Source organism: Nymphalis io, chromosome 27 (assembly GCF_905147045.1).
Source record: "Nymphalis io chromosome 27, ilAglIoxx1.1, whole genome shotgun sequence".
NCBI classification, from domain to species: domain Eukaryota; kingdom Metazoa; phylum Arthropoda; class Insecta; order Lepidoptera; family Nymphalidae; genus Nymphalis; species Nymphalis io.
In genome coordinates this window covers 5,149,886-5,162,530 of record NC_065914.1, presented here as the reverse complement: position 1 = coordinate 5,162,530, position 12,645 = coordinate 5,149,886, and the positions used below count along the sequence as shown (strand labels likewise).

At 33.1% G+C, this 12,645-nt stretch overlaps 1 protein-coding gene across 2 annotated transcripts in view; it reads left to right on the top strand.

Annotated features, from left to right (window-relative positions):
• Positions 1 to 12,645, top strand: part of LOC126778818 (lysosome membrane protein 2-like) — a 99,195-nt gene that overhangs the window by 37,759 nt on the left and 48,791 nt on the right. The window contains exon 1 of one of the 2 annotated variants that reach the window (XM_050502516.1): positions 5,025 to 5,502. The exons of the other annotated variant lie outside the window; for it this stretch is intronic. Coding sequence (XP_050358473.1) covers positions 5,235 to 5,502 — 268 coding nt within the window. The 5' untranslated portion in view covers positions 5,025 to 5,234. Of the gene's footprint in view, positions 1 to 5,024; positions 5,503 to 12,645 lie in introns of those variants that run through there. 2 annotated transcript variants of the gene reach the window in all.

Here is a 12,645-nt window from a genome sequence, read left to right as displayed (position 1 = left end):
TCATACTCATAATCTAAACGGCAAATCCGACACGCTCGGTGAGGGTTCAGGCGTAGTGTGTACATACTTTTGAAGGTATGCGATTCTACACAACTTTAACTTCAAGACTTGTGTCTGCTTCTGCGAATTTTCGATCGAAAAACCCAATAAATTTTTATCTTTTGATATTTGAACTTTGACTCAGGATATGCGGCCTTAAATCCAGCCACTAGACCAACGAGGCAATCAATAACACATATAAATCTACTATTTGTTACTACTCCAATATTACGTCTTATATACCACTGGTGGTAGGGCTTTGTGCAAACTCGTCTGGCAAGGTACCGCCCTCATCAGATATTCTACCGCAAAACAGCAGTACTTGATATTGTTGTGTTCCGGTTTAAAGGGTGAGTGAGCTAGTGTAATTACAGGTACAAGGGACATGCAATCTTAGTTCCCAAGGTTGGTGGCGCATTGGCTATGTAAGTGATAGTTGACTTTTTTTACAATGCCAATGTCTAAGGGCGTTGGTGACCACTTATCATCAGGTGGCCCATATACTCGTCCGCCATCCTATTCTATATAAAAAAAGAAAAATATAATTTTATATATTTATCACCCCGTTTACACTTTACGCACCGAGTCTCAACGGGTACGTTAATGACGAGTTGTGTTGCAACTGGAGCGGAATCAAGCTATACTTCACATGATTCCGCTGCTGCGAGAGCGGAAAGCGATTGCGGTAACAATTGCAGTAAGATTTAGGGGCGCATTAGTGCTTTAAGACTGATCACGAAGTGATGCAAATTTAATCTTGCTCACCATCTTTAATTGTAACAGATCGACCTGCATATTATTATTTTACCTTTTATTCGTTTGATTTCCTCTCCTTATTATATTCGGTCAACATCATCATTCAGCCAATCGTAGTCCACAGCTGGACCTGAGCCTTTTACAAATACCCAAAATTCCAGTCGGCTCTCGCATCCTACTTAAGGTCATCTGTATTGTGGTATAGGGCTTTGTGCAAACCCCTATGGACAGGTACCACCCACTCATCAGACAATCTACCGCTAAACAGCAATACTTATTGTTGTGTTTCTGTTTGAAAGGTAAGTGAGCCAGTGTTGCTTAGTTCACAAGGTTGGTAGCTCATTGGCAATGTAAGGAATGGTTAATATTTCTGACATCGTCGTTCTGTCATGTCTATGGGCCACCACTTGACCATTTGGTGATTTGCCAGTCCGCATACATATAATAAAAAAAAAGATATCGATTGGAAAAAATGATAATAATAATAATATCCTGGGACATTTTTCACACACGGCCATCTGATCCCAATTTAAGCTTGTACAGAGCTTGTGCTATGGAAACCAGACTGATATACTACATATACTACTTTTCTTTTGTAAATACATACTTATATAGATAATTACACCCAGACTCAGGACAAACAGACATGTTCATGCACACAAATGTCTGACCTGAGTGGGAATCGAAACCACAACCTTCGGCGTTCTACCGATTGGCAAAGGCAAGTGTTCTACCAACCACACCAACCGGCTCGTCAGATATGATATGATAGATGGTCTAAGGGGTTGTTTGAGTAAAAAAGGTAAGTGGTACTCCTCCTTCTCGGGGAGCTCTCTTGATTTCGAGGATCTCCTGCTACCTAACCAAACAATTTCCGCAAAATCTAACTATAATGTATTCATATTACAGATAGTAAACTACTGTTATTAATTGGTTTTGATTTTGCTGTCTCTCTCTTTACTTTCTGCTTCTTCTTTGTTACTTACTAACGGCCCGCCCCGACCTTCTTCCGGTTGTTCAGTTGATCAGTGATAATTTTTGATACTTTTTATTGTATTTTATTGGATCTCTATTTTTTTTTTTAATGAAATACATACTATGTTATATATATAAAAAAGCCGAGATGGCCCTGTGGTAAGAACGCGTGAATCTTAACCGATGATCGTGGGTTCAAACCCGGGCAAGCACCACTGAATTTTCATGTGCTTAATTTGTGATTATAATTCATCTCGTGCTTTACGGTGAAGGAAAACATCGTGAGGAAACCTGCATGTGTCTAATTTCACTGAAGTTCTGCCACATGTGAATTCTACCAACCCGCATTGGAGCAGCGTGGTGGAATAAGCTCCAAACCTTCTCCTCAAAAAGAGGAGAGGAGGCCTTTAGCCCAGCAGTGGGACATTCACAGGCTGTTACGGTACGGTATACTATGTTACTCGCTAATAATAAAGCTTTTTGTCTTAACAAACAAACATTTACATAATATTAGTATGGGTTAATGGAAACTTGATTAGTTTTTGTGTTATTTTAATATTATTTATTATTTATATGTTATTGTTCTATTTGTTTCAAATATTAAATAAATAATTCTTACGATTAAATAAAACGATTCGTTTGACGTTAATATAATAATATAATATTTAGTACATAAATAATTTTATATATACATATAAATTTATATACTAAATAACATAACTAAAAGTTATATACTAATATTATAATATACACATATATATGTGTGTGTAATTCTGGAAAGTTCGGGTCTTGTAATTTTCCTGCGTCACAGTGATCTTAATAAACGAAACGATTAGTGGTCATCGACGTCTGACAAGCGATTATTTAAAAATGATTACTTTACCAAAACCAAGTTTTTATTAACATGACGCATTTATATGAAGCGATGGCTCGCGACTTCATTCGCTTTAGGTATATAAACGCGTTACAAACCAGCGGGATGATTCTACTAACAAATTGTCACTTTATCGCAATCGAATCGAAGCGTGATCGTTGCCGTTTATCCGTTTTCCTATTCTTTAATTTAATTTTCGACTGTTGTCATAAAAGTTAACAATTAAGTTTGATTTTGACACAACGGTATATTTTAACATCATATCGGTTCGGTTCCGATCTCAATAAATGTAGAGTAGTCAAAGTTTGATTGGATTTTTTTTTATAGAATAGGACGGCGGACGAGCATATGGGCCACCTGATGGTAAGTGGTCACCAAACGCCCTTAGATATTAGCATTGTAAGAAATATCAACCGTCGCTTACATAGACAATGCGCCACCGACCATAGGAACTAAGATTTTATGTCCCTTGTGCCTGCAATTACACTGGCTCACTCACGGTGGGATATCTGATGAGTGGGTGGTACCTACCCAGACGAGCTTGCACAAAGCCAGTGAATTGAATCGTGAACGTATCGTAATCATTATAGATTCGAAGAATTGGCCCCTATTTTATGTCGTTAGTAGGTATAGTGCATTTTTTTTAGATATTTGTATCACAGACTTGTTGTGTGTGCTCTTGGTGTATCCCATCTTTAATTTATTTTAATCTTATTCTAATGCACTTGCATGTTTATTACTAGCATTACAATTTTAGTTTAAGGATTAAATTTGATCGTGATAGTATTGGTTTGCATTTGACGTCGTAGAAACCAGGTGACTTCTTCATTGCCTCGGAATATCTGCCAGTTGTCAAAGTTGGATTGAAATTGAATCGGGAACGTATTGTAATCGTTATCAGTAGAATTCGCCCACAGTTATGAGCTATTCAATTTCACCAATATGTTTGGGATGAGTTAAATCGACCATCGAAATTTTGAACCAATTCATTCTAATCGATCGAGCTGACATTTTGCACAGACTATTTTTTTTTTTTTATTATTGCAAAAGTCTCAGACTATTGTGTTACTGTTAATTTTAAGATGCGTTCATTTATAATCTAAGCAGATTATAAATCGTTGAAAAAGTATGAATGATGAACACTGAAATTTTAAACGCTGCTCACAAACATTTGACAGTTTCCATATTGTCTTTTATTATAAACTAACGGCTCTTACAATTTACGGTGACATATATATTTATATTATAATATCTTATTATGTAACATTATATAATATCCTAAATGAGCAATTTGTATATAAATAAATTTATTTCGCGTATCTCGAAAATTTTGTACAAAGATAAGATTTTGCTTTTTAAGTTTATTTGTTATCTGTATCTTTCTCGAATAATAAACATATTATAAAGCTGGAGAATTTGTATAGTTAAATATGTTAAGCTTCATGTAACGTTCCTTAGGAGCTGTATAATGGCGGATATAAGAAAATATATCAACGTGCCGTAAATTGTACTTTGATTTAGTTAAAAGGATGTGCATTACTATCGATCTTAACAAACAGATACAAAAATAATGTAATTATAATAAATAATAACCATTTATAAAAATATACTCTGTTAAGCCGAGATGGCCCAGTGGTAAGAACATGTGAATCTTAACCGATGATCGTGGGTTCAAACCCGGGCAAGCACCACTGAATTTTCATGTGATTAATTTGTGATTATAATTCATCTCGTGCTTTACGGTGAAGGAAAACATCGTGAGGAAACCTGCATGTGTCTAATTTCACTGAAATTCTGCCACATGTGTATTCCACCAACCCGCATTGGAGCAGCGTGGTGGAATAAGCTCCAAACCTTCTCCTCAAAAAAGAGGAGAGGAGGCCTTTAGCCCAGCAGTGGGATATTCACAGGCTGTTACGGTACTCTGTTAACGATACCAAAATGAAAAACATAATTAAAAAGTAACTTATATATAACAAAAAAAGATAATTGTCAACAACACAGCAATGTGACGTCACATATGGAATACCCACTCATCTTTTATCGGCAACCTAAAGGCGTATAAAGTTTATAAATAGCGACAAAATCGGAGGAAAATATCGAGCAATTAATGTTACTAATAAAAGAAGGTAATTTTAAAAAAGAACATCGTTTTCTCCCCGCGTCAAACAACAAAATACAAAGATTCGTGACGCAATGAGAACTTGACAGTGACCATAAACTTGTATTAAGATCAATTTTGCGTAATCCGCAATACAAACTGGTATAAACACACACATATAACATCGACGATATACGACACGCACACAGCCGGAAACCGGGCGAAATTTTATATATAAACGTAATATAAGGTAGGCAAGTCATTTCATGAACGACAGCATACAATGCAGGTCTGCGATGACATTTGAATGACGTCAAAGCGCGCGAAAACATAAAACTGTCATTATTCGTTTTCAATTTAAAATAAGAACACGCATGTTTTAAAGTGACAATAAAAACAGTGCTAAAAAGGTTTTTTTTTATATCGTGATTTTTGCATAGTGTATTTTTTTTAACTGTGTTTTAACTGGTTATGTTTTTTTAAAAAACAATGAAAGACTTGGTTCAAATTTGGAACAGAGTTACGGGAAAGCAATATGCGTCAGTCAACACGAATGACAAGGAATTAAAGGACTTGACGAATAATCGGTTAAATAAAGTTGACATCGATACATCGGTGTTTGAAATTAATCTATCCGAATGTGAGGGATTGAATAATAAATTCAACGATGATTTGGATTTCAATGAACGTAAAGATGAAATTATTAATCGATTATTTAAGAGAAGAAGAAGCGGACACATAGCTCGGAAGCCTAAACGTAAGTTACTTTTTTATTCATATAACTTGTTTTTTTTTTCTTGTGATATATATTTGTATGAATTTTGTTTGACCACAATACTAAATATTAAACCTCATAATATTTCAAGGATTTAATAAAAAAACTTTAACAACATTTTTTTTTTAAATTCGCGAATAGCATACAATAAAATGAAATATAAAAAAGTTGAAGATTTAGATATTAGTTTTAAATAATTATTTGTACAAAATAAGATAGTCGTAAAAAAAAAAACTTAATTTACCATTTCGAATTGTTTTGATACTTTAATCTAATAATATTTGTAATGTTTATTTTGTTTTTACTTTACTGTACTTTTATAATATTTTTTACTAATTTAAATTATATGAAAATTATTCTTTTATCTATCTATTTTTATCAATAAAATCTTACTGCTTAAAAAGGATCTTAAAATATTGAGTACCCTTATAAGTTTTCATACTATTACATTACATTATACACTTAATAAAAACATCTAATAACAATTAAAAATTAAGTATATTAGTTTTTATAACACAATCGATTTTAGTGGAAAATTTTATCCGGATATTGAATACTTTTAATTGGTAACAAATCAATTTGAAGGTTATACAGATTATGAATTTATAAATAGTTATAATAATGCAGCAATTTATTCATAAAGTATTGTCTATGTGACGTTAAATACCGTTATTTAATATAAATACTACTTACTATGAGTCATTGTAGTTTTTTTCCGCGATTAAGCTACTTGCATGAAATTAGGAATGATGTTAATGCGAAAGTAAATCTGTCTATCGGATACTACTTCGCGGCTATACAACTAAACAGATTTTGATGAAATTTCATATGAAGCAAGCTTGAACCCCAAGAAAAGACAAGCCTTCTTCAAGAAAACGTGATAATTAATATCATAATAAAGGGACCGTTGTTCTTATACTATATACTGTTTTCAAATAATTTCATTTTTCAAACAAATATTATCTCCATTAAGAGTTTTTTTCAAACTGTGCGTGATGGTTAATTTGGTTTCAATTAAAAAACATTTTTTAGAAATCAATAGCTGAAGCTTCACCCGTTTTGGTATTCGTTTGTGATATATAGTACAGATGAGAACGCGGATAAAGAAGCTCGAAGCTTTAGAAGCGAATAAAAGAAGCTTTTTCTTATTGCTTTACAAATATCATTATTTAAGGCTATATTCTTATTGCTGCAATAAAACTGTTGGTAATTAGTTTTTCATTGTTACTAAGAGTCAAGATAATCATGAGAATCTTAATGGATAATCTCGGGCTCACATGCTTAATTTATGAAACAGACAGATGAATAAAAAAGTGTCTGTTTTGGTTTTCTCATAAATAGCTATTAACTTAAAAAAGTGGCTTTAGTTTCAAAATCACAGACGTACAATTTTATTTATTTATTTGTATTTATATAAAGACATCTATGTATTGTTATTATGCAAGTATTTAAGTATTAATTTGATTTTTCAAAAACATAAATAGTGCCATATTTATATATAGATTAATAATATAATACTAAAACAAATTCCTCGCTGCCTTGGGCTTGTTTTTCCAATTGTCTTGTCTGACTTTAAAAAAGGATCTTAAGTTATAAATTAGGCGATATTACTGATTTTGATATTTGTTCAGGTAAGGCTGGTCATATTAAGGTTTTTTTATAGAATAGGTAGGCGGACTGCCGAACCGGTATAGGACGAAGCGTCATCGTTTTTTCTGTTTGGTTTTGACACAACGGTATATGTTAACATCATATCGGTTCGGTTCCGAACCGAATAAATAAAGAATAGTTAAAGGTGAATTGTAATTGAATCAGAAACGTATATCGTTATATATTAATAGAATTGTCCCCGTGATGGTAAGTGGTCACCAACGCCCATAGACATTAACATTGTAGGAAATGTTAACCATCGCTTACATCGCCAATGCGCCACCAACCTTGGGAACTAAGATGTACGACATATGTGCGATGTGTATATCATCTTACCCTCAACTCTCGTACCTGTAGTTACGTTGGCTCTCTCGAATTTCAAACCGGAACACAATAATACTAAGTACTGCTGTTTTGCGGTGGAATATCTAACTTTACCACATTTTTATAAAATAAAATTTTCTAAGATAAAATAAATTCCTAAGATTAATCCACTTCTGGATTAATATAGATAAATCTTTGACGCCGAAATCGTACCTTAAAGCTTTTACTGATGCCCATCGCCGCCCATGGTAGTCACTTTCCACCAGATAAGCATCCTGCCAGTTTGCCCAATATTTCTTTTAAAAATAAGATGAGTATGTCACCCACAAACCAAGGATTTGCTTTATTTAAGCGGCTAATTTGTTAAGTTATTTTTTTAAATATTTTATTTAATACTTTTCGTTAGGTTATAATTCATACAATTTTCCCTCCAATATTCAATAAATAATATAAAATAAACATATATTCCAAATCCCATCGTTCTATACTCGGCAGTTTTGGCTGTGCGTTTATTGACTATAAAGGAGTCAGTAGAAAGGTTTTTTAAATATATAAAATTTTATAATTTTGGATTATCCCATAATAAACGTGATGTAATATATATTTTTTTATCATTAATCTTATTTAAATTCATATTTTCTAATCATCTTTAAATTGGACTTTACGATTTACCGTAACCGTAACAGCCTGTGAATATCCCACTGCTGGGCTAAAGGCCTCCTCTCCTCTTTTTGAGGAGAAGGTTTGGAGCTTATTCCACCACGCTGCTCCAATGCGGGTTGGTAGAATTCACATGTGGCAGAATTTCAGTGAAATTAGACACACGCAGGTTTCCTCACGATGTTTTCCTACACCGTAAAGCACGAGATGAATTATAATCACAAATTAAGCACATGAAAATTCAGTGGTGCTTGCCCGGGTTTGAACCCACGATCATCGGTTAAGATTCACGCGTTCTTACCACAGGGCCATCTCGGCTATTACGATTTACGACTACGACTAAATAAATTTAAAGGCAATGTCACTTACAGTACAGTAACAGCCTGTTAATGTCCCACTGCTGGGTTCAGGCCTCCTCTCCCTTTTGAGGAGAAGTGTCACTTGAGATTATATAAAGATACTCACGACCCTTGTATCCAAAACTGTTCATTTAAAAGCTATGTTGACACAAAATCGCATCACATTCATGAACCCTGAAAACATTACACACCTTTTTTGCGCAGTCGTGTAATAAGTTTATTATATATATTTAATTCGTTCAGAAAATATTATAGCTTAAAAGCCCGTCTAGGTAGGTACCACCCACTCATCAGATATTCTACCGCAAAACAACAGTACTTGGTATTGTTGTGTTCCGGTTTTTAGGGGTGAGTGAGCCAGTGTAATTAAAGGCACAAGGGACATAAAATGATAGTTCCCAAATTGGTGGCGCATTGACTATATATATATAAGCGATAATTGACATTTCTTACAATGCCAATGTCTAAGAGTGACTACTTACTTATTACAGGTGGCCCATATGTTCGTCCGTTCCTATTCTATAAAAAAAAAACCTAACATTAAGTCTATTGTGGTATATAAAAAAGTATATATGCATTAGTAAGTCGTTTACATAAATATAATTCAATTTGTTTATGTGAAACAATTATATAAGCGTGGAATTTTCCCATGTTTTTTCTACCTGTATTTATTTTTGTATATATATATATCCTTAAACAATTATTAGATTGAAATATCTGATCACGTATTCATATTGAATATAGATTTATGATAAATATTTTTATAAATAAAATACCTAATGTATTTATTTGCTATTTTGTTATTTATATGAAGGATAGAATTTCGATTTTAATAAATGCTTGGAGTTAGAATTTCAGCAGTGTTACCCGTCGGGAAAATTCATTAAGTCGTTTGATCTGCGTCAGATATTAGCTACTTAAAGCCTTAAAATAAGAATAAACGTCCGCATCTAACACATTCGATATTAAATTCAATATTTTTTGTTCCTTTTTTATACTAAAACATCCGAATGCGTTGCATCTTATGTTATAATTATATTTATTAATTAATTTTTCACTTAAGCATTACTAAAAATCGTCCCCGTATTTATTAGAATGGATTTATAGATGTAAACAAGTAGCGGCTGTTTATTTAAATAGATTTATCTCTTTCTGTCATTATTGATTCGACATTCGAAAGAAGGAGACAGCATTGTTTAACAAATCACCCGCTGAATTTTTTTAAGTGAGGCGGTCAATGATTCATTAGATTAACATTAATAATAATAATAATATCCTGGGACTTCATTCTCACACGGCCATCTGATCCCAAGCTAAGCAGAGCTTGTACTATGGAAACCAGACAACTGATATACTACTTTTCTTTTGTAAATACATACTTATATAGATAATTACACCCAGACTCAGGTCAAACAGACATGTTCATGCACACAAATGTCTGTCCTGGGTGGGAAACGAACTCGCTACCTTCGGCGTGAAAGTAAAGTATCTACCAACCACGCCAACCGGCCCGTCAATAACATTATAACATCGTATATAATAGTTTCGAAATTAAAGAAAACAATGAACAATTAATGTGTTATTCAATTACTTTACAATTAAATATAACCAGGATAAACAAAAATAATAGCTTTATACATTAATTTTATGTTGTTTTTGTTAAAATAAGTATGATATGAGTAGTTTTTTCTGGAATCGTAATCTTAGTAATTGTTGTTGTTTTTTTTTAAATAATGAAATGATATTTGACAGTAACAGTAACCATTAAGCCCGTTAATGTCCCACTGGTAGGCTAAGGCCTTCCCTTAAGGGCTCCCTTTTGAGGATAAGGCTTGGAGCTTAGTCCACCACGCTGCTCCAATGCAAGATGGTAGAATATACATGTGGCAGAATTATTATGTAGGTTTCTTCCACCACGATATTTTCCTTCACCGTCAAGCACGAGATGAATTATAAACACAAATTAAGCACATGAAAATTCAGTGGTGCTTGCCCGGGTTTGAATCCACTATCACCAATTAAGATTCAAGATTAAATGATAAGATTTAATAATATTTGAAATGAAATGAAATTATATTTATTTCTCTCAAAACAAAGGCAAAGGTACGGGTAAGTTAATTAGTCATTAATATAAAACCGTTTAATAAATTACACATTCCTTTGTGCGAGACTGGTATTACACTAATTTAACGGTTTTACAGATTACCCGGCAAACATTTATCTATATATGTGATGGACAGTCAGAGATGGCTCAGTGGTTAAAAAGCGTGAATTAAAATTAAGGAGTAGGTTTGGAAGCCATTCAACTGTGCGGATTTGTGTATACACATTTGCAGAACTTTATTAGACACATGCCTTACGATGTTTTCCTTAAACGCCGAGCACTGAGCAGAGAATTAAGCACTGGAAATTCAGTGGTGCTTAGCTAGGCTTAAACTGCAATCATGAGCTAAGGTATACTCTATCCACTAAATATAATCTATAATTATCCGTCGCCATACAGCAATATGCGTCAGAATCACTTCAATCACGTGCATTTGTGAAATTTTGATAACCGACTTATGTTGATATACAATTTTGATGCCTGTATTCTTGTATTGTCATAATTATTAGTGTCAATGTTGCATGTAATTTTCTGATATTTCAAGATCGTTGTCTACACCAAGTTTCTAGTATGTTCCTAGAGAATAGGATAGCTATTATCTCTGGCGCGTGACTAAACGCTTGTAAATATCGTCTGGTGTAGTTTGTGGACATGGTGTCTGTTGCACTTTATTACAGCGGTTTATATAAAAGACGGGCGTTCTTATATATAACAAAAAAAAAACTAAATTAAATTAGGTTGGCATTGTACCGTCTTACTTATAAACGTTGAAATATTAGTTAAGCAATGCTGTGTCTTCTTTTTTCGAATGTCAAATCAATAATGATAGAAAGAGAGAAATCAATCTACCTAAACAATCGTTAAGCAACGTTCATAAGTTAAGCCGTTCAAGATAAATACAATTAAATCCTTAGATAATATATATATCAATTTATGTAGACGCCTAGCTTTATTAGAAATATTAAAAACATGAGACTATTTAATTTAGTATGTTTTTTTATGAAATATTTACTCATAAAGCAATAGCATTTAATGTTTGCTATATATAATTATACTTGTTGAAGATATGTATGTGAAATTAAATCAAAATCAACGAAGAGAAACAACTATAAAAATACGAAAGAGACGAAAAATTATTGTATAAAACAACGTAATGTATTAAAAAACTAATATTATTTAATAAAAACGCTAATTTACCACGATAGTTGTCCTTCGAGGAATCGAGCAGTTTGTCTGAATAATCCAAAAAAATATGACGCACCTTCCACCACCACCTTCGCTCTCAATGAATCGGTTTTGCCCAAAACCACACATGAGACAAAATCAAAATCTACTTTCAAGGCTCCCGTACTTCGGAAGGCAAGTAGAGCCATTAGTCTTGAGCTTAAAATCTTTCCGGTCCTGTCGGATTTGCCGTCCCATTGGATTAATGTAATGGTAACCTCAGGAATATTAGTGAAACCTTAAAAAAATGCAAATGCACACACTTGTGCACATTTATCTCCTGCTCAGACTTGCCACCCTTGAGTTTGACCGATTTCGGCAATCGTTAGCTAATTAGCAATTCACGGAATTACAATGTTAATGTTTATTAGTTGTTTGTGTAACCAATAGTTCTATAATTAATACGATATATAAAAAAAAAACAATTATATAACATGATTAAGCCGGTATACTTAAAAACAACTTAAAATAATATATCTAAGTATGAATATTAATGATTTAATTTCAAGTTAGTTCAAAATAGTCAGTCTTTTGAGTATCTAATAATGTAATTAAGTATTTCCTATAGTATTGAAATTTTATTGTCGTGACGTCATTGGTCGAGATCTTGAATGTTCTATGGCATTGAATATGGATTCGTGAAAAAATGGCGCTTCCAATGTCAGCGAAGTTGTTATCGGATCGGAACTTTGTAAAATTAAAGTGGATATAAGTAGTTGAGTGGAATAGTGTTGTATTATACAAAAAGATACATAAGGAAAGAACTGTTTGTAGTGCGTAATATAGCAGAGCTATTAGAAAATC